At 42.8% G+C, this 23416-nt stretch overlaps 1 protein-coding gene and 1 long non-coding RNA gene across 4 annotated transcripts in view; one reads left to right on the forward strand and one right to left on the reverse strand.

Moving 5' to 3' along the window:
• Positions 1 to 188: 188 nt before the first annotated feature.
• On the reverse strand, positions 189 to 18764 carry LOC142600539 (uncharacterized). 2 transcript variants are annotated; one of them, XR_012834079.1, is made up of 3 exons: positions 17482 to 18764; positions 17269 to 17385; positions 189 to 992 (listed from the first exon to the last, which is right to left on the reverse strand). It is a non-coding gene; the product is annotated as an uncharacterized LOC142600539 (long non-coding RNA). The 2 variants fall into 2 exon arrangements; XR_012834080.1 differs by lacking the exon at positions 189 to 992 and adding an exon at positions 2073 to 3246.
• A 296-nt stretch (positions 18765 to 19060) lies between these two features.
• The window catches only part of LEMD3 (LEM domain containing 3), a 49340-nt gene continuing 44984 nt past the window's right edge, over positions 19061 to 23416 (forward strand). For both annotated transcript variants that reach the window (XM_075745857.1, XM_075745864.1), the window contains exon 1: positions 19061 to 20655. In XM_075745857.1, coding sequence (XP_075601972.1) covers positions 19143 to 20655 — 1513 coding nt within the window. In that variant the 5' untranslated portion in view covers positions 19061 to 19142. The remainder of the gene's footprint in view (positions 20656 to 23416) is intronic.

Below are 23416 nucleotides of genomic sequence, written 5' to 3' on the forward strand. Positions count from 1 at the left end.
GCATCTCCTTCTAAGGAATCTTTTGCTGCTGTCAATGGGTCACTTCACTAATCCCATATGGCTGTTCCTCTCCTGGAGTAGGTATCTCTCCCTCATTTCTGTCGTTCTTTCGGCTCAGGAATTTATTGTCAAATTTCCCAGAACAATTCACATGCGTACCAGAGAGAAACACACGTTTACATATTGCGTGTGTGTGTATTTATATAGGCATACATTCATAAATACCCTGTAAACAGAAGCAGAACACTAAAGCGACATCTCTACGTTTTCCATATACGAGTACATGTAAGGCACCCGTGCACCTTGCAGCACTTTCAAACAGTTTTCCTCCCAGCTTCCTTGTGTTTTAGGGGTGGGGAGCTGGGACATGGGCAGGGAGTGACTTGCACGAGTTTACCTGAGGACCACATTTGCGGGCAAATGTAGGCTGGAATTCAGTTCTCCTAAATCTTCAGGTGCTTCCCTAGTAACTCGCCCTGCCGGAAAAGCTTAGGGTCCAAAAGCTGGAGCCAGCGTATGTACTCAAGCAGAAATGCTCCACCTCTAGGCGCTTATTAGATAAGGGTGATTATTTATTACTATTATTTTGTGCAAAACGTGTTTTACCATACCCACTCCCTGTGCTTACCCCTAACTGACTACAGACGGATACAGAAGGATACCTGTGGGCGAGGTTGCTCTGGAATCCACGCTTCCGGCCTGCTGAAAGCACTTCGCCGAGGCTTCTCCCTTGTGCTGCCGGCTCCGGAAAAGCGGCTCCCGCTCCGCGGGCGGGGGGGCCCGGGACACCCCGGGGCACTGCCGGGGCGAGGCCGCCCTCTGCCGGCCGCAGCCGCCCCTGCCAGGCCCGGGGGGGCGCGGGGGGGGGGGGCTGCACCAGCTCCCCCTTCCTTCACCATGCCCGGAGCGGCTCTCTGCTGTGTCCGCCGCACCCCCTGCTCCCGCAGCGTGATGGGGGTCTTATCCCGCAGGCTGGACCGTCAGGGACCCTCCTGAATAATAAACAGATCGGGAGATTAGCTTTTAATAGATGTTCAAAAAAAAACCCCATGCCAAATAAAGTTATATCATGGGGAGATTTGAGATAGGCATTAAGAGAACAGCTGTTAATTATTTTGGAAATTTGCTACTAATGGATTTTATTTTAGAAAGCAGAAAAATATTTTAAGAATGAAATTTGATTAATTTTTATTAGCTTAAAAATATACAGGCAATTTTAAGTTTGGGACTAAAGAGAAAGGTAGTGGGGAAAAACAATATCTGAACTACAAAGCTTTTAGAAAGAGGTTAAAATGGGACCTTAATAGAGGTAAGAATTTTGTATATTATAATACAATTATTCACATTGTTATTTATCACCTAAAGGGCCTTTGTTAAAATCTAGCAAAGGAAGGAAATTTAATTATCAAGTAATATTCTTGGAACAACATCAATTCTGAAACTGTGGTGGTACAATATCAACATCTCTGAGTAAAAAATGCAGTAGCAATCAGCTTGCTTTCTGCAGAAATAAGTAGTAAATAGTGACTGAAATACTGTTCAGTGGGTATGTATTAGTACCTACAGACTATCCCAGCCCATATACACTCTGTATGTGTTTGTTTGCACACCGTGTACCTCTTCAACAACCTCTACCAAGGCACTGTGTTAGTGCTGAGGCTGGCCTGTTGTACCCCAATGTGTGTTCTCCAGAGTTTCTCTCTACCGTAGTAGTGTACCACAACGAGATTCATTGAGGATCTGGTTTCCAAAGCTTGTGTTCATACTGTCTGCTTGCGTTGAATGTGAAAACCTAGGTAAAAGCTTGTAATATTTCTTACTGATCCCTTATTTAAATGTTTCTTTCTCCTATTTCAGGGAATAATAGTCACTTTTAAAGTGAATTGAGAGCACTATGGAGAGTAAATTGAAATATACTTGGAAAAGTGAACATTTTGTGGTGCTTTGTTTAATGAAATGGAAAACATACAGGAAAACAGAACTATGTTGTGAACATGGCTTCAAGATCCACCAACTTTCACAGGAATGCGTCTATAGTGGATTTGTGGCCTGCTCCGACATTCATTGCAACTGACAGCATCGCCCTGATGACAGCCTTGGAATGAATGAATGAATGGATGGATAGTTTGAAGGATGATGTATCTAGGGAGGGATATAGAAGTCAGTGCCTGATGCCCTTGATCATCAGTTATGAGTAATATAAAAAGAGGAAGAGAAAGGCATAAATAATACGAGGCATAAATATGGCCTAAGGTGGTAATTGTCGTCCCAAAGGTTATACACGCTGCTTCACCTCAGGTGTACAGAAATAGTAAATATATTTTTTTATTTATTTGTTTCTTTGTGGTGAACATTGGTTGATAATAACTAACACCTGCACAATTTAAATAAGGAAGAAGATGCTAAATTGCAGCAGGATTTTCAGAAGTGCTCAGCCTTCACTGGGTTTATTCACTGAATTGAATCACAAAATTCCTGCCAGTTTCAGCAGAAACAAAGTTCATTCATTGGGAATTAGATGCCCTTAAATTCTTGCTGGTTAGGCCCAAACAACCAGCTTTAAAAGCTGGCAGGGAAAAAAAAAATCATAGAATTATTTTTATTAGAATATTCCAGTTTTGCTGGAATTGGAATATGTTGAAGTTTCTGAAAATTCAAATGGGAAATAAAAAATCCCAGCTTCAATTATTTGAATATAACATTCCAATTATTTAGTTTACAACATAGTCTACATTGTAATGTTAAAAACAATGTTAAAGCAACACTCTGAAGGTTGTACCATCACACACCCTAGAGGTGGAAAAGGTCTTCTATTTTATATCGCTTATGATACAGTTCATTATCTGATTTCTTTTCCTACAATATTCCTGGCTCATCCATTGGAGAGCATGGAATTGATCTGGCTTTGAATGAGGCTTGGTGCTGAAGACGACAATTCTTTTTAGAACTGTTGCCTCATCTGTTGCTGAAGTTGAAAAGTTTAAAAGCAAAGGAGACAGCAGTTTGCAGAAGGAAAAATGATCATATTGCTAAGAAGTTAGAGAGATGTCCTTGTCCTTGTTTCTGTCACGTTCCTGTGTGGCAATAGGCAAGTTACTTCATTCTTTTTCCCAGGTAGTCACCAATTTTCGTTCTTCATTTCTGGGTGCCTGACATCAGATCTTTAGTGTTGTCTGCAGAATTCCAGAATCCAGGCAGGTAATGCCAGAGGTGGAGCAAAAATGTGTAATTCTGTCTTTAAAAAGGCTAGTAGAGCAGAGAAGAGAAAATGTAGAGTTTGGAGAAAATGAAGTATCAGGTAGGCATTGTTTGTATATTTATAAAAATGCAGTAAAACTAAAAATTAGCTACCATCTTATGATGCATGAACATGTGTTACATGCATAGTCTTCGTTCTGGGAGTTTTAAAAGTTTTTGAGTCATTGAATTTGCAATTTTTTAAATGCTGGTGGTTTTTTTTTTTTAATAACTTGTGTGCCATTTCTCAGCTTTTAAAAAAGATCTAACCTTCTTTTAAATTGCAGTAGCAAATACACACTGCTTTAATTTGATTTTAATTATTTTAATAGAGTGTAGTAAATTTAGACTTTAATGGTTTCATTTTTAAAAGGAACAGTGCACACTTACTATTTGATCAATTAATTCCAAAATTATCATTGCTATTAGCCTGAAGGTATCAGTTCCCAGCTCTTTCTCCTGGTGACATGTCTTCTAACATTGCTTCAAGTTCCATTTCTGATACTGATTTTGTGTTTGACTGAGAGATGTGAATACTCATTTCAAAACTATCAGACCAAAGTAATTTTAAACAAAGAAAAGTAGACCTTTTTTTTAGTTTTACTGCATTTTTATAAATAATTTCCATGCAAGTATATTTTAATTGTTTCCATTTTCTCAAATCTTGGTTATCGATCTTTTCATTGAAAAAAAAATATATATATATAATGTCCTTAAAAGAACTGAAAAACTTACTAAGCTAAATAGTTAAATTAGTTAGTATTAACATAATTCATTGTACCTTTCCTGTTTATAAGATTAACAATTGGACTTAAAAATTAAATTAATTTATCCAAGTTGCATTGAAGTATTTAGCTGTGAAATATTCTTGGAAATAATTAAAGGAAAACTTTATATTGAAATACGTACTTATAAAACTATTCCTATCAGTTTCCTGTTGTTCCTTGCATTTAAGAAACCTCTGTAGTACTTTTTAGTGAATGAAGAGCGCATTACCACCTCACCAAGGTGTTTTGTGCTGTGCTGTTTGAGAGAGGATGGAACATTGCCTCGAAATGGCAGCCTTAGTTTAGGCGGGTGGTCCAGGGTCTGGTGGCCCACACCGGCTCTTCGCAGAGGACGTAAAAATCCCGTTTAACCGTGTCATTCTGTTTACCAGGATGGATTTCTGGGGTGATACAAAGGGCAGCTGTCCGACCTACTTTGCTGGGAACAAAGCTCGCCCGGGGGATGCTCGGGCTCAGGACCCGAGCTCGGCTCTCCTTGCAGGCAGGCAGCACTAGGTGGAGCGCCAGGCCGCCGGCCCGCGGCGGGGACCCGGGCCACCGCGGGGTCTCACCGCTGAGAAGCGCCGGAGGCTGCCAGGAGGCTGCCAGGCTGTTTCGGGCACTGGTTTTAGCTGTTCTCAGACACAATGAATTCCAGAGTCTAATTGGGCGGTTCTGGGGGCGAAGGGGAAATCTTCTCCTAGTTTTCCACTGCCTTGTTTTGTTTTCCATAGGCATTCCCTTGTTTTGCGGCCTAAGGAAACGAAATGTCCCTTATCTTTCTGCTCTCCACTACTTAGTGCTCTAAATATTATCATGACTCCAGTTGCTTGACCCTTCCCTACAGTGAACATCCTTGCTTTATTTCAGGTATCTTCCATGTTCCTGGTCATTCTGCTTCCCTTTCTCTGGCTATTTGTTACCTTTGCAATACTCTTTTCGGAGAGATATGTTCACAAGGCCGCACCATTGATTTTTCTTGAGAACATTGTTTTTATTTTTTTGCTTGGCTTCCTATGAAAGCGACTTCTATACAATGTTCACAATGTCTGTGAACTGATTAGTTGATTTCTATCAATTTGGACAGATAAGTATAGGTCTCAAAGTGTATTTAATCTCTTATTGCAACTAATTAGTAGTAGAGCAGAAAAAAAGAGACCTTCTCTAAATGCCCTGTCTGCGACAGAAGTGCAGTCTGTCCTCCCACATTACTACATACAATAGAATCACTTTTCCCTAGCTGTCCTCAAATGCAGGGGGAACTTCAACTGAAGATTACAGCTTCTCAGATAGAAAATCAATCAATCACGAGATGCAAACTGTAGTAATCCTGTGTTAGACTCTGAGATTGCTAGTGCTGTTCATTATCCCATTGCTGCACAAACTAAGTCTCTTTTAGCTCTTTTTCAACAGTCTCAGTTGCTTACATCTGTTTGGGGCAAATCTTCTTGGATCTTATGAAGAGGTACTGGGACTTATTTTTTCCACTCGAGTGCACATTGTTTTATGCGAAGGAACACTGAATTTAGTGGGGGTTTAGAGAGAAAGCTAGAAGATCTTAGCAAAGTAAAATTAAAAGGGAAGAAGTAGAAAAGAGTGGATGCAATTAAGTTTCTACCTTAGAAATGACAGAGAACATGAGTAACAGCTGACAGAAATTCATCCTTCACAAAATTATTCTTGTATTGTACCAAAGGAAGCAATCTTTTTTATCAAAGTCACTTACCTGCAACATCAGCTTCAGGGGGTTTAACATCTACATCTCTTGGAGGAGATAATGGGCAGATTTGATAAATATTGTTCACTGAAACGGAATAAAATGTAGGACAGCTGTATGATTTGTTGCTGAATGTGGCTGCCCACAAAGCCTTTGATGCATATGTCATACACTGGAGATTAAAAGCTCAAATTCTGTGACTATGGGATCATACAAGCTTCTTTGATAACAGATCAAGTAGTCTGTGACTTGCCTAGCGAGAAAGCTTTAAGCGCTTACAGAACCAAAGTTAAAACTAAAGATGCCATTACAATTTCTCACAGACATAATAAAAAAGCACATCAAAATCTTTTAGGAACATTCTTGGAAAACTATAGCCAATGCCTGAAAAGACCATCAGAGTGGCCATGCCTTAGGAGCAGAAAGACAAAATGTGTATTGTCCATCCTGTGGTAGGGAAGAATAGACATGGGAGGGATTATAGATGCCATAGCATGAAATAATGCCTCACATATGGTAAAGAATATGTGAATTGTAAAGTGGGAAAAAATCACTTTGGGCCATATGTTCCCCTCTGGCATTAAACAGCATGGGAGAACAAAATAATCCAAAAATCATGTGATTTTTGAAGCACAGCCATTCAACTGCGTTCTCCTGCTGCCTTTTTACACTACGCGGAGCGGGATCCAGACATGCTATACGAGAAGCTACACAATACTTTGAACAGTGCTAATGGAAGGGGAGCACAGCCCCATTCATCTCCCAGTTCAAACCTTCCCTGTGCTGGAACTGGCAAAGAACCAGAAGAGCAAGGGTAGGCAGGGCAGGGATCCTGATACTCAGTTCAGAGTTTTGGTATGAGTCAGGCACGCGGGATGCCATCCTAGACTAAATAAAGTCAGTGGTAAAACCGCTGTTGACCTAATGGGGCCAGAATTTCTGTCTCACTATATATGTTTGATGCCTCCATCTTCCTGGAATGACTGGGCAGCTGCTGAGGCATCACCCCGGGCTCCTGGCGCCGCTATACTGCACAGCTCTCTCTCACCTGTATCCTGCATTTCATGTGTGTGGATTTTAGGTGGTGTCAGAAGTACGACACTGTGGGGAGCTGCTTATTTGTCAGCTCTTCCTTTCCTGTCACTTTTTTTTTTTTTTTTTTAAAACCCCACAGCCTATTGGCCATGTTTTTACAGAAAAGGGAATACAGTAAGTTTTCTCCTTGGAGCAAAATCTCTTGAATTTCTTAGTTTTGCTGCTTTCCTTACCATGCAGCCAGAGAGCTGGGAGCATACAGATGGGAAAGCTGGAAGGAGTGCTTTGTAGGAGCTCCATTCAAATTCTGTGTGTTAGCAGAAGATAGGACACGTGGAAGATCTGCTTACATAGCAAGTAGGCAAAGGTATACCAACATGTCCCAATACAAGGGAAGCTCTGTAATACAACATCATTTAGAAGTAAGTGAATTATATTGAGCTATAAAGCTAGATAGAGGAAAAAAATAACACACTGAGGTGATCTGAAACAACTGAAGACTATACCATGAAAATAAAGAACTTATAATTATGGCCTCTTACATTCTCTAACTGTGGGATATTCCTTTCCCCAGCAAATTATTTTCTGCTGCAGAAGTTTTCATTTCTCTGTTCCCTGGGCATTCAAGCTGCACTTTTTGTTTTCTGTTAACGTTTATTACACATGCGAAGCCTAATTTCTCACACATGAGGAAATAAAATATTCACTGACTTTCAGCTGCCTCAGCATGGAGCAGATTAAGAGGTGAGTTTTGTGTGGGAGTGGGTACTGAGAATCAAAATACCTGAACTGAGGGCAAAGGCTTTTCGGTCCCTTTGGTAATGGCGGGTAAAGGAACTGAGGAACTGAATGGCAAGGGTTGTAATCCTTGACATGCAGGGAAGAAAGCTGAGAGAAGAAATGCAGTAACAGATGTAGAAGGACAGGGTGTTGGCAAATTCAAAAACTATGAAAGGATCCAATCAGCAACAGAATATGACATGCCTGGCATTAAACCTTTTTAATTGCATTAAAGTTCTTCCATATTTACTCAATGACACATCTGAAAATAATCTAATTAAAATAGGGTATTCTGAGAAAATAAGAGACTTGTGAATCTCTGCAGAAGGCTAGTACTGCTTTTTTTACTGAAAGCAATAGGCATTCCAGAGGACTTTTGGGTTCATGTCTATGGCAGGTAGTGACAGCGGGTGCCTGAGTGACGTAGAGGACGAGAGGACTACACTGCTTAGAGAGCTCAACATTGGGATTTCTCTTTGTCATAGTAATTCCTGGAGATGGAGGTTTGCACAACAGGCAGGAGCCAGAAACAGTTTTACACAAGTGGCAGCCTGCAGAGAACAAGCAAGAGCCTTTTTTGTTCCAAACTGCACACGCAGCACCTGAAGCAGAGAGAGAACAGCAACCTCACAGCATGTTTGTTAATAGGTTAATGTTCTCCTTTACACACAGCATGGTCTTGAATCGCATAGTTCACATAGTACTGAGTACCCCACAGTGAATACCAAACAGGCGAAGCAGAGTGGGTATGCTAAGACAAAAAAATCCAACTCAGAAACCCACAGAAAGAAGACATTCAGTGAAGGGAGTAATGGAGTATCTGGAATTTGTATGTATCCTCAGCAATCCATTCATTACGTAAGTTACAGCACTACAGCATTACCAGATGTCAAAAGAAGAAGAAATAATGTGAGATTATGGAAAAATTGGAACTAAAACATGAATTCTCAGAGCAATGGGTGGATAATGAGAGTGTTAAAATGTATACATTATCTACAACATGTATTTAGAGACCTTTGTCTGGCATGAGTTCTTCAGAGAATCCTAATGACAACTGCAGATAGATTTAAAAGGGCCCAGACTTCCAGTTAACAGAACAAACGAGTGTACTTGTACAGCCAACACAATGTCAATATGAATGATGTAAAATGATGTAAAAAAATACTGAACTGTGCATAGTAAAATGTTTCCTAGGGGAAGGAGTAAGGAGTAATAGGTCCTAGAGCATGGCTTCAGTAATTGATAATTTAAACAGGAAATGCTCCAGAGAGTCAGTTAAAAAGCCATGGAAAGCAAAGAGATGTTATAAAAGAAAACTAAAACCAAATTACAATGCAGTGATGTAAAATAAATGTCACAGCATAATGCAAAATATATGGAAGCAATTGATGCAACTACTGTTTTCATGCAACAATTCAGCTTCATACACAAATATATAGTCTTTCAGACAATCAAAATCGGTCCAGATGTATCTAAGAATGGGTATGGAGTTGTTCTTGAGCTTAGGATAAAGGAGCATGCAAAACTAGCCTGGGTAACAGCAAAAGCAAAAATATGTTTAAGACCTATTGGATATTGGTCTTACTGAGATTGCACAATATTCTCAATGCCAGAGGGTTTAAAACATTTTATAAATAAAATTGAAACATCATTTCTAAAATATGTATGTTCAGTTGCATATGTAAAATGTAGATTTAAGCATTAATTTGAAGCTTCCACCTTGGTCAATATAAGATCAGCTGGCTAATTGGCTGTTTGTAGATTTTCATATGGTTATAACAAACAGCAGGTGTACACTAGGTTACAAATGTGCATGTATGATACTGAAAACTTTAATTCAAGTAATTAATAATCGCTATCATAGATCTTAGCTGGAGAAGTTTCCCTCCTATATTTTTCTACATGGTTTTCTGATGAATTTAACTTATATTTCTGAATGATTAGTGTTTCTAAAACTGGTCTGACGTACTTCTGAACTTGGACACTTAGAAGATAAGGCATACATTACAAAAGGTTCATTTGAAACTTTGGTTTGCCTATCATCTTCCCCATTTTCCTTCTTGAAGCCTGTAGCAGGGTTAATTCAGTATCCCTGGGTACCAACCCACAAAGTAAGGCCTTTTTGTCCTCTTATAGTGCCTTACCTCAACTGCTATATGTTTTCTATTTCTTCTGTAAATGAGGTTGTTGACTTTAAAATTATAATCTTACTTTTATGTTCTCATTCAGTTCTTCTACCTGTGCCTGTTTCAGCACACTTCTAAGGGTCTAATAATATATGCCCACCTTGTTTCAGCTTATATTATGACAACTTTTAAAATTACATAGTCACATACTGTTTTTTTCTCCAGATTGGGCAGTGAACTGGCATTTCATTTTTTGCCTGAGTCTGCAACGCAGATAATTTTCTTTTAGTACATCTTCTGTTTGTTTATAGCATATAATGAAAATTATCCGACATTTAATTCATTAACATGCTTTTGCTATATAATTTTCAGCTTTATTATCCCTAACAAAATACCATTCACAGTAACAAAGACATCATTTTGCAAAAAATCCAGCAAGAAGAGGACAAAGGATGGGCTGGGGAGAGCACTGGAATGGAATTCCTACTTCATTCTTCTATAGCATTTTCCATTTTCATTCTTAAAGGATTTTTACAAAGATGAATCATTATTTCCATTTGCCTATGGGAGAAACTGAGTCACCTGAAGAGGAAGTGATTTGCCACACAGCAAGTCAGTGTCAGAGCCAACAGCAAAGAACAAGGCTCTTCATTTCCTGCCTGGTGCCCTCATGACATTAACTCAGTTTATAGCTCTGCCACAGTCTTCTTTATGACCTTAGGTGAGTCACTTGGGTTCTCCATTCTGCTAACACTGAAATGCATGTTTCATTTAAGCTTTTTTTTGAAGATCACAACTGGCTGAAAACCCCACTAGTATATCAGCCATATACATGGCTGGTTCATTTTTTCTTACAGGTTCTTTGCAGGGGAGAATTTTATGTTCAGGACACTGTTATATTAGGTAATATTTTCTTTTTCCTGCTGTGTTTATTTTTTCCCAGAAAGTTTTCACAAGGACTGATTTAGCCAGGGGAAAGCTGTGTCTGTAGATGATAGAAAGTGGTAAGTTAGAGAAGCCTCTATTCTGTTGCTCAGAGAGTACATCACCTGTGTGCTATGGGCCCCAAATTCTTCAGCTTTGCAAATGCTATTTTCATTTTCCATAGACATCTGGAGCACAACTGTCTGCACTCCAGATGATGTTATGGTAGAGATGAGAAGGGAGTTCATTCCTCCATCTACTGCTCCCTACACAGCATGGATAAATAGCTGAAAAAACCACCTTCTTTCCCCTGCCCGACCTCATCCCATATGCACATAAAGCTCTTCCAAACATTTCCTCTAACAGTCCTTGTAAGAGCACTGCTGTCCTGCAAAGCTTCATGTGGTACGAAGCAGTCATTTCAGTATTTGGCTCTAAATTCCTTGGGTATTTTGCTATTACTACTTTCTGCTGCTTCCTCTGCTTTCTTCTATTCCTTTTACTTTCCTTACTTCTTTTTGATACTCTTTCTCCTATTTCTACTGTGTCTTCTCCCTTTTTCATTTCTGTGTGCTTCTTTTCCTTTTTATGCTTCTTTTCCACAAGAAAAGGGAGGTGTTCCACTCTAGCCCAACCGCAGTCATAGAGGGATGGAGAGGTGAGCTGGAGAGCTGGCAGAAAGCATTGCTCATCTGGCTCTGCAGGGAGAGGACGAGGGTTTTGCTGCTGTGAGGATTTCCCAGAAGTAATATTGGAGCTGGTCCAACAGTTTACAGTAAAAGGACTGCAGTTCTAATGCAAGTTCAGCAAGGTGAAGGCCATCTTTTTTCAGGTCAGGTAGAATAACCAGGAGTAGCTTGTCAGATGTGTCTTTGGTCTGAGAAATTAAATAACATCTTTGAACTAGATGCTACATGGTACACCCTGGACTTCAAGGATCCAGCCTTCATATGAAGTCCGACATAGGAGAGGTGGATCTCTAGTCTGTAATGAGCATGCAGAGTTAAGAACAAAAGGCCCCATAACTGGAGGACATTATTGTGGGGCCAGGGCATAAGTTTCTTGGCATCCCTAGCTCCATTCCCCAACCAAGATGCTCATCAGTGTTGACAAAGGATCCTGTCTCTGAAGAACACTTTGCTTACATTTGGGTCAACCTAAGAGGAATAATAGGGACAGAATGTGTATTGGGGTTGTAGACACCTTTTCCTGAGCAGAGGACAGACACCTTAATGCCTTTCAAAGTGGTGAAACCTGGGCCTCTCTGCCATACACCAACCAGGCATATTGAGTTCAGCACCTGTGAAGGATGAATGTGCTCCACCATGGGGCTTGCTGCCACGTCATACCCCACAGAGTAGAAGCTGAAGCAATGGGGCAGAAGCCATTCAGTGTAGTTTGGGGAGGACAGCTACGCAGTGCTGAAGGAAAACTTTCAGTGCATCATTCTCACAGAGGGGAACTGAGTACAATGATGACATCTACATGTGGCAGACAACCAGAGTGGGCTGTGCATGCTAGAGACTCCAATGATGTGTGACACCGAAGCTTTGGTTCGGGTAGGACCAAGCATCCCTTTAGATGGAGATGTGGGTAACTTAGCTGTAGGCCAAACAGTTATTGTTGTGAACACTCCCTAAATGTACTTGATTTTTATGAGAGAAAACAAAGTTCTAGAAATGCGGCATGTACTTGGAGTAGGAAATGGTAGCCCTCAGGGCCAGTGGGACTTTGTCCCCATTGTCTCCGAGTGCTTCTTATGGAAGTTCTTTGTTCCTCTACGGGAGAAATTTCCTATGTGAGTGGAGTTATTGACAGTGGAAATTGCACAGCTTAAGGAAATCTTTTAAATATGCCAGGCCCACACCACTGAGCGCTCACAACAAAAGGATCGATTCAATACTCAGTAAGAAGCTGAGAGCAGGAGAGACTGAGATGCTTGTGGCAGTCTGGGTTGCTGAGATGTACAAGTGCTTTCCGTAGGAACGTGGTATTTTCTAAGGGCTGCTGGCTTCCTGCTTATGTATCTTGCCTGCAGTTCAGGTGGGAGGTAATGGAGGCAAGTATGTACTCAAGAGACAGGGAATATCTTCTCTTGTGTTTGCACAGTGCCAGGTACCAGAGAGAAATGAAAATGGGTCAGGTCTCCAAGTGCTAAACAAACATAAATAGTAATACCAGTCATTGTTTGGAATACACTGAATTTAGTGCTTTGCAGCAGCCTAATGACATGGAGGGAAAGCATTGAAGAAAGAAAATAGAAGAAAGCAGACGGCAGGCCTATTCTGAACTTCTTATATTTGGTTATATTTTTCTATTGTATGTATTTATACTCTGCTTATTCATTGAATAAACTGAAATTAGTGCTTTGAGGCACAAGAAATGCATTACACAATTAGCCTTAAATAAAAACGTAAAATGTAAACTTCATTTTTTCTGTTCAATGAATGATGGCTCTTCTTTTGAACATTATTAGATGAATGAAATAAACATAAGTTTTCAAGACATTAGCCTTGGATCAAAGTCAGGGATGTAATTGTAAATAGTGAGCTCTTTGTGGCTATGTCGACGCTGCTCTTCACATTGCCACCAAACACTGTCAAGGTCCCAGGCAAGAGTGCCATGTATACGCCCATATTAAAGGTTGTTTAGGACATCACAAAAAAATCTCATCAGGTGTATTCAACATGTCTCCATCCTGCATGGTGTTCACAGGTATTTCCTTAAGTAAGAAAGGTACAGGAATGGAGCAAATGAGGCATCTCCATGGTTTCAGGGTTCTGTGGATTTCAGACAGACGGGATCCCTTCCCAGTATTCTCCTGCGATTAAGGATGCCTCTCTAGTTCTTATCATTCCTTAAAACTTGAAAACATTTGCAAGGGATACCTAATAATAGGAAAGCAGATGCTCAAAAGCCAGAATAGTGTATTTCCACACCTTTTGGCCACAACTGTCCTGGTAGGGTATTATACATATGCAGAAGTACCTCTGCCAATTCTGGGTGGCAAATATGTATTTTACCTAGCCAGAGTTTCTGTATGTTAAGAGTAGTGAACCAATATGAAAAACACTCTGCCTGATTACCAAGCTCAGCTTCACTTTTTCCTTTTGAAATTTAAACAAAAAACCTCTGGATGTAATCCACTGCAATGCTTTAGAGAATGAATTACAGAGCTGATTTGTCACCCACTTAGAACTGTCTATTACAGTGTGCAGTAGTCCTCTAGCAACAATTACTCTGAGACATAACAGGGCAAGAAGGTTTTAGACACCGACAGCTGAGTGACATTTTGATACTGTACTATTTATGAGATTTATCTATTCTCTCTGAATAACTTTAGGATGGGCCTCTCAACCATTCATCTGCATTGATGATTGCATACAGCTGCCTCTCTGAAACTATGTTTCTGCTAGCTTCCTGAAAAAAAGAGGGTGGAAGGTAAAATTTTACTACCATAATAAACATCAGCTTTTAGCCACTATTATTTGTTTTATTCCTAAAGCCCTTGTCTCTATTGTTGGTTTTTTTTCCTATTAGCTTTTTTTCCTTATTATTTCTTTGTCACACTTTGTCATGAAACCTCTTGTCTTCCGATAGCTGGCATTCTTCTTTAAGCTCAGTTCCTGTGGAGTTGGACAGCTTGGGTTCAGGTTTTAAAATAAATATACCTAGCCATTCTGGATCCCGAGAAAAGAACTGAACACATAACACAAATTTGAGTGAAAAGCTCATACATAAACAAACAGTCCTTTTTAAATAAATACAGTTTTTTAAGCCAGTCTTAAGGATGTGGAGTTCTGCTTTGTGCATTTTTTTTTTTTTTCAACAGTCAGCAGTAATGCCTCCAACAGTCCCATTGAAATGGCCAGTGCCTAGTAATACAGACGTAATAAAGTAAGCCAGGAATTATATGACCTGGTCAGGGATGACCACCCAGTTGAGAACATGCTAGTCTATGGATCAGTATAGTTTATATGAAAGGCAAATTATTAACTGCAGAAAGGGATTCTGTTGCCTTATGAAATCTCAGACTTATGAACTAAAACGGCTCACTTTTAGTGACAAGAACTGCACAGTCATAGCAAGTCATCACACACTTTGTGGTACTGTGGGACATTTACGCAAGAACTGTAATCTGGAAACGCACAGCCTCTTTGCGGGCCGTAGGGTAGCCAGCACACTGTGCTCATGCTGTTGCAATATGCAAGTAGTCCAGCACCACACGGGAAGTGTGAGCATTAGATACCTTCCGGGTGGCCACATCTTAGCCACAAATAAGCAACAATGCAAAGGCAAAAGATGGCATCAGCCTTTTGAGTATTAGTAGGATGCCCTCAGGAAAGAAAAGCTTATCAGCAAAAGGTATATCAGCAAAACACACAGGCTCACATGCAGAACGGCATGGTCAATACATAAACAAATGGTACGTATTACTACCATTACACCACTGTTAACTTTAACAAAGATGGATTCACTCTCATTACAAAAAATCCCATGGAAGTTGTAAGGAGAAGAAATAAGAACTTAGAAGAGGGGTGTGCAAGTGAGTCTGTTCACACAGAACTAGCATGGTAGCAGCACCTGTAATATTTAAAAATTAGTTTTCTTAGTAAAAAGCCTGTTCAGTTTTATAAGCAAAAAATTATTTCATGTTCCATCATGTTGTATTTGAAACAACTGGATAATCCAGAGTAAATATGTTTAAAAATAGATTAATACAGCTTGTTTCCACAGAATCACAAAATGGTAGGAGTTGGAAGGGACCTCTGGAGATCATCTAGTCCAAGCCCCCTACTAAAGCAGGACCACCTACAGCAGGTTGCACAGGATCGTGTCCAGGCAGGTTTTGAGTATCTCCAGAGAAGGAGAGTCCACAACCTCTCTGGGCAGCCTGTTCCAGTGCTCGGTCACACTCAGAGTAGAGAAGTTTTTCCTCATATTCAAGTGGAACTTCCTGTGTTCCAGTTCGTGCCCCCTGTCCTGTCTCTGGGCACCACTGAGAAGAGTCTGGCCCCATCCTCTTGACACTCACCCTTTAGATATTTATAAGTGTTGATAAGATCCCCTCTCAGTCTTCTCTTCTCCAGCCTAAACAGACCCAGCTCTCTCAGCCTTTCCTCATACGAGAGATGCTCCACTCCCCTCATCATCCTCGTAGCCTTCCACTGGACTCTCTCCAGTAGTCCCCTGTCTTTCTTGAACTGGGGAGCCCAGAACTGGACATAGAACTCCAGATGTGGCCTCACCAGGGCAGAGCAGAGGGGGAGGAGAACCTCCCTCGACCTGCTGGCCACGCTCTTCTTAATGTACCCCAGGATGCCATTGGCCTTCATGGCTATGAGGGCACGTTGCTGGCTCATGGAGAGCTTGTTGTCCACCAGCACTCCCAGATCCTTCTCTGCAGAGCTGCTTCCCAGCAGGTCAACCCCTAATCTGTAGTGGTGCATGGTGTTATTCCTTCCATACTCCTTCACTTTTCAGAGTGAAGAGTGTTTTCTTCCTATGCGTACTGTCTTAAGAGTACTAGTTCCTGGAGTTCTGTGATTATGTGACTATCTCCACTTTCATTAAAAAGAAAGGAAAAGCACATTCCTACTCTTCACTAACATTCACATTTATTAACATCACATTCCTAAGAGAATGTGAACATGACTTGAGCATATCTTAAGGCTCAAAAATCAAAAGGTAGACACCAGCATTTACAACATCGTAAGTTTTATAAGAGGATCACATTTCTTTTAAGTGTGACTCATGATTTCTAAATGCTTCAGGTCTGCAACAGTGAGTTGTATAGAGACTGGGTTGCATTAGTTGCTAGAGGAAGTTGCAGTAAAAGATGTGCTAACCCTAGAAAGGCAACTGTCATTCATAGATTCTAAGAACTTACAAAAATGCATAAACATCACACAAACTTGGAATCAGGAAAGAAAGGTAAAAGAGGTATTAAGGTACAACTTCAAATCTCGGTCCAATGACATCGACAGAAGTATGGTTGCTAACTTCCAGAAGAACACCTTTTCACCCAACGGAAGAACCGGCAGTTTCCTAAGAACACCAATCCTTTAAGGATGAGACGGAAAATATAAAACAAAACGTCTTATTCAAAACACAACAACCAGTTCTTTCCTGATGAAGAACGGTCTTCACACTCCCTACAGTCAACATTTACCTTTTAAAAAGTATCGACTTTCACTATCTACTTAAAAATTTACTACATGGAGGTATTGATACTAATGAGGTATTGATATTATTGATACTAATGTAAACTATTAAAGAAATGTTGAGATTTTGGACTGGTAGTGGAAGTATCCTTACTTCAGTATCAACCAGAAGACATATTTTTGAAACATTTCAAAATATTTTGGCACACAGATTTTAAAGCATTACTTGGAATATGCAGACTTTTCAGTCAGCTGTTCTGTGTATCTACATGCTATAGTTTTGCAGGAGATGATTCAATTGTTAACAATTTGTAGTATTTACTGCCCTCCTGCTGCTAAGTAAACAGTTTTATAAACTAACTCATGCCCTTGCTGTAATAAACAGACAGAACATATGAGTTGCATTGGTAATATCACAGGATCTTGAACTCTTGTAGGACAGCATACATTCTTCTAATACCAGGAAGGTGCCCAAGCTGGCGTTAGCCAGAAGTGTGCTTGCCAGAATGGTATCTTACCTGTGACTGACTGCTCTTGGTTTGGCCAGTGCCATAGGCAGCTGGAGGTAAGCGCTGAACCTGGGGGGCATATTCAAACACATATCCCAAACAGCTGGTGGAAGGTTTGGGTTGCTTCTGAGGAGGAGGAATGGAATGTCAGAAGAATTTCTCATGGCATTTGGGATATCAATTAACTACTATAGATTGGGAAATAGCTCAGAGGAGGTGTACTTACATTAGCAGTTTAATGTGTAATGGAGTTCAGTTCAAGTGTAATCTTCCTTACAGCTGGAGTTCTGTGCATTGCTCCAACGTACAATACAGCTGTATGTGAAACAGGTCCTCTGCCAGGGAAACGAGGAGGCCATGCACAGTGGTGCCAAGTAGAGCGCACCAGTAATATAGACCCTTGTCTAGTGCTTCCCAGCTTTAGAAGAGTTGTGTTATAGGAGGCTTAGATGAGCAATAGGATGGGTTCTACGTTCCCAGGTGTGGCTGGTCAGAAATGGAGGGTGGGGTACAGGAGTTAATCATCACCATTCATCATCATCATCATCATCACCATTATCATGAAATATGGCTTCAAGCCACTCTTCTAGCTCTGTACACTTGATTTGATCTTCAGCACATGGCTGCCTCACAGCTACCCTAACTCCTGCTCTGCAAATGTTCCTCAATAACAAGATTAGCAACTTCAGTTTTGACATTAGGAGGGCACATCCACCATGTCCTCACTGCAGCAGACTGTGAGGGGGAACGTACAACTGTTCCTGCAGTTGGATCTTGTTTTTGGACCACTTCTGCACATGGTGTTATAAGGCCAGAGTTAGGTCAAAATGGAAACCCAGCCTCCTGTATTTATGATGTGATAAAGCAGTAGGTAAGCGCAGAGCAAAATACGTCCAGGCAATTGCAGACTTAACAAGGGTGGTGCTAAGCCACTGACAGTAAGGGTGCAGCTTCCCAGAGCATTCATGCCATTACGCTTCATTTGTCTCCTCACAGCTGTGATGCTCTGGTGCTAGACTTCCGAAAGAGGAAAGTTCACCCAGCGCCATCGGCGGAAGCGAGCACACTCACTGCCACCTGGGGGAAGGGCCCAAGAAAGGTGCGCACGTGCGCTCTTTGGATTCCTTCAGCCGTTACCAGGCTAAATTTGTAACCTGGAAATGGTGTTAAAAGATGTCTGATGTTCGGTCTGACACTTCTCACTGCAGTTTATCTCCAAACGATCAGACATTCAACTAGCAATCACGTTTTAACGCCTATTTACAGGTGTGCACAAAATAGCGCGTTTCTGACTAGATCTGCCCTTCCAGCTCCAGAAGCGACCGCCGCCAACCCTAGCCGCTCCTCGCACCTCCGAGTTTGGCCTGTCCAGGACCGCCGGGGGTACGTACGCCACGACTTCCCGACCCCCGCCGAAAACACCTCCCACAGGTTACGCGCGCAGTTGTGGGGTGCAGCCCGTTTCGGGGGGTGCCCTCCTCGCCTCTAACCGCCGCCTACCGCGGCGCGATACCCGCCTCAAACCCCCGCTCCCGCACCCGGCGGCGGAGCGGGGGGATCCGCCGGGCCGCCCCCCGCCGCAGCGCGAGATCCCACACGGAGGGCGGGCGGGCCGACGTCTTACACAGGCGGCTCGAGGCGCCGCGCACGCCAGCCCCAGGCCCCCCTCCCCCCCCACGCGCCAGCCGTTACTGGGCGGCGGGGCGGGGGTGGGGCCGCCGGCGCGGCGCGGCCCCGCCTCCCCCCTTCCCCTGTCTGGCTCCGGCGGGCGGCGCCCGCGGGGTGACAGGCAGGTCTAGGCCACAGCCGAGTGCGCACGCGTCAGTTCCGGCGGGGAGCGCGGCGCGTGGGTAGGAAACGCCGCGGCGGCGGGGGAGCGGAAAATGGCGACGGCCGCGCAGCTCACGGACGAGGAGCTCTTCTTGGAGCTGAGGCGCTTCGGCTTCTCCCCGGGGCCGGTCACCGAGAGCACCCGGCCCGTCTACCTGAAGAAGCTGAAGAAACTACGAGAGGATGAGCGGGCTGGGGCCCGCAGCGGCGCCAACAAGACCCGGAACAGCAACAACAATAACACGGGGGCCGGAGCGGCGCCGGGCGGCGGCGGCGGCCCCGGGCGAGCGGCCCCGGCCGTGGGCGCACGGCTGGTCGGCGCCGAGCACCCCTACCTCCCCGGGGCTGCCGCCGGGAGCGGTCGGAGCCGCGCAGCACCCCCTGCCGGGGGCGGCAAAGTGCTGCTGGGCTTCAGCTCGGACGAGTCGGATGTGGAAACCAGTCCCCGGAGCCAGGCCGGCGCCGGCAGCAGGAGGGAGCGGGCTTCACCCCTCTTCCGCGGCCTGAGGCCCGCCGCCCCCCACGGCGCCTGCGGCGTGAGTAACAGCTCCCCCCCGGAGGAGGCGGCCAGGCGGAAACCCAACGCCTGGTGGGGGGCGGCGGCCAAGAGACCGGCGGCGGCTCAGGGTGTGCGGGAGCCCGGGGACGGCGACGAGGAAGGAGGGGAGGAGGACGACGAAGAGGAGGAGGAGAGCGAGCAGGAGCGGTGGAAGAACCGGACCGTGAACGGTAACCGACTCCTCTCCTACGGCGGCAGCAGGGACAAGTACTCCGACTCGGAGGAGGAGGAGGCGGGGGCCAAGCAGCAGGTACCGAAGGAGGAGTCTGCAGTTCGCCGGCCCAGACGGAGCCTCAGCAAGTCTCCTTCTCCATTCATAAGAAGCAAATGCGCTGCAGCCGGCGCTGGCGTGATGGAGACGGGCCAAGAAAGGGCTGGCGGAGGCTGTGGTGCTGGTGTAGTCGTAACGAATGACAGGGCGGCGGCGGAGGCGGCTGCTGCTGCCGGGAGTCTAGACAGGGGCAGAAATCGGGAGGAGGAGGCGGCCGCGGGGGGAGGAGGATGTGAAAATCTGGACTCTAGTCCTCCCAGCCTCAGATACCGCATTGGCCTACCTAAGAAATCCCCTACAGTATTGTTGCTGCCACCACCGATCACGGACGCGGACAGCAGTAAAATCACTGATCCTCCAGGCACCATTAGGAAAGCGACCAATAATCATGTTCTCAGCGGTGCTGCTGGTAGCTATAATGTTGAATCCAGGATCTATTCAGCTACTAATAGCCTTCCCCCGGGTGGAACCACCTCCTCCCTAAGACTCAACCACTCCAATCATACGGGTTCAAATCATACCTACCTGAAAAACACCTACAAGAAAAATCTCTCAGAGCCTGAGGAGGAGCTTCTCCAACAGTTCAAAAGAGAGGAGGTATCCACCACTGGAGGCTTCAGTGCACATTACCTGTCCATGTTCCTCTTAACTGCTGCATGCTTGTTCTTTCTGATACTGGGATTCACATACCTGAGAATGAGAGGTTCTGGAGTAGCTGAGGATGTGGGAGTCAACAGTAAGTATTAGGTGAAGGGTAAGAGCAGTTTCTTTCTGCAGCTGGATATACAACTGTTAATTGACCTTTGCATTCCCAGACATCCCTTACTGAGCAGTTCTGGGTTCCATCTTAGTATAATCTTTCTATATAGGATGGAGCACGGAGAAACTGTCTTTCCTTAAGTATATACCTTGCCAGTGGGTATAATAAGCTTGCAAGACATTTGAGGATCGACTCAAATCCTGGCATTCCCTGCTGTAATCTATTGATACCTTGTTTTCTAGCATGTCTTCACAAAGCAATTTGACGTGATTTGTTCAATGTAGCAGATGTATGGTTAATACAGAATTGACAAGGTAAGGCTTTATGCTAATCTCACAGAAATAATCATGCACATTTAGATACCTGGGATTCCTGCAGGGCTAAGATTTAACTGTAGTTGTTTGGTAATAAAGCAGGTTGTTTTCAGTTATGTGTGCTGAGGCTTGAAAAGGATGCTAGGTTCAGATGGTGTTACACGCTACAACAAACTTTGTGCAGTAAATGCTGGACCTATTGGGTATTGTTTTCTAGTAAGTACTGTTTTCTAAGTTAAGTTGAGAATGTGATTATACATGAAATATTGTTGTGCTTTAGTTTGAATTTCAGAGCAATTTTTAAAAATCCTGAATTACTTGGGAGCTTCTTTAATATGTGAAAGTAACTTGGAATGGTTTTAGAAACTACCATTTCCTATTCACAAAGCATATGAAAATGAAAACATACCACCTGAGGGTGGTGATGGATGCTAATTCAATTCTCAGCTGCTCTGAAATGGACAGTGCAGATTCTAACATCAGAAAGAAAAATCATGCCTTTGCTGTCTTAATTTTTCATCAGGAGCAATGAAAATTTATGCAAAAAGCTAGTTTTGGGATGTGAGAGCATTAGAAGGTCCTTGGGGACTTGCATTTTTCTTGAAATGATTGAGGAACGCGTGTATACACGTGCATGTATTTCTTTGTGTATATATAGTAGAGGATTTATGTACTCGTGTGGGCATGTATACAGTGCCTTGTAAGGAGTGATGCCACTGTTAGATTGGGATCTGCTAAATGTTGCAGGGCAGAAATAGCAGTGTGGGCTGTTTTTTATTTTTGGGGTTTTTTTTTTCCCTGCCTTTCAAACATTATTCATTACATTATGGTAGCAGAATAGTTCTTAATTCTGTTTTGTGCTCTTTGGGGAGGAGTAAAGGATTTAGCGTTTAGGAGGGATAGTAGCAGCAAGGACTTAAGCATTTGCAATGGTTTCATTGCTGTCCGCATGGCTCTTAACTACCATTCAGTCTTGTGTTTTGGGAAGGCGGTGAACATATGCAGGTGGGCTAAAATTAGATACAGTATAGTGTGACTGCTGGCACTACTCATTCTGTGGTTAACTTCTGGCCATAACTATTAGAAACATGTAAATTTTCTTATGTACTAATAAGCTCTGTAATTCTACTAACATGTATTAGATTTTTTTTTTCTGGTGTTAATGAAATCTGATGATTTTTAATAGGGGAGAAGGTCTCTCAGCCTACTGGGGTAAACTTCCTGACCACCAGATTCAGTGGTTGAATTAAAACTTGCCTGTTGTGCTGATTGGTAAAGCTGAATGTCTCAGCTATGCAGATAGCAGTAACTGAAAAGAAATCCATTCTGAACTTTCTGTCTTGGAAGAAAACTTCCTTCTGAATGTGTGGACTTTCCTATAGAGCATGTGGGATCCCTGTGTGAGTATATTGCTCTTAAAAAGTAAACCCAGTTGGAACTGATATGCAGGGAAAATTGTTCTCTTCTGCCCTTTTGCTTAGTTAGGTTAGGCTGTCCAGCCAAAGGTCTAGTAGCCCAGTGTTGCTTGATAGTTCTATTAGGCCAGCTCTTGGCCTTTTCCTATTAGTTCTCTTTTCAGTGGAACTCATGAAAATGGATTTCCTAAAGAATTGTGCTGGCAGTGTCACTCATGTTTCATCTGTCCTCCTTCCTTGCAGCCCCAGGGGGAATAGGGCCCGTTGGAAGAAGCAAACAGCAGTTTTTTTGGCTAGCTCCTTTGATAGGAAGAGAAGCAGGCTGTTTCTTTTAAATAATGTGGGAATGAGAAGGGAATTATCTTGCCCATATGCTCAGCAAGTGCTCACTAAATTCTTACTTCTGAAATGGGCATATGCAATGAAAATGTGGTAGGTCTGTAGAACAGGCAAGAACAGACAAGACAGGCCAGAAAAGACTGATTGCGACTGGGATGGAAAAGAAACCTGTCATCTATTAGATGCTTCCCTGAGCTTAAGCATCATCTGAGTGAGTCCTTTGGCTCTTCTGCTTCTATAAAGAAAACAGACAATACACCCACACAAGCATAACTGATTCATACAATTTTATTAAAAAATAATAGTGTATGTCAAGAAATAACCTGTCAGGTGATTGGATACTGAGTGGTTTTTTTCTGTCTTCTAGATGGCTGTAGGTAAAATTCTGTTGGCTGAGAGTGATTTGATTGTGAAAAACAGGGTTATTTTCAACTTCAAACTATTATTGTAAGAGGTTTTAGGATTCAGTGGAGTTGCGGTATACCCATCTCCATAATTATCACAGTTACTGTGAGAAAACAAAAAAGGCAGTTACTTGTATATTTGGGTGGCTTCTTATTTTAACTTTGCACGGAATGATACACAGTGAGCTTGCTGGTTGCCTTAGTTGTTTGTTACCTAAAATGAAATTCGATCAAAATAAAGTGATTTTATGTTTGTGTCATTGAA

This window comes from Balearica regulorum, chromosome 1 (assembly GCF_011004875.1).
Source record: "Balearica regulorum gibbericeps isolate bBalReg1 chromosome 1, bBalReg1.pri, whole genome shotgun sequence".
NCBI classification, from domain to species: Eukaryota; Metazoa; Chordata; class Aves; order Gruiformes; family Gruidae; genus Balearica; species Balearica regulorum.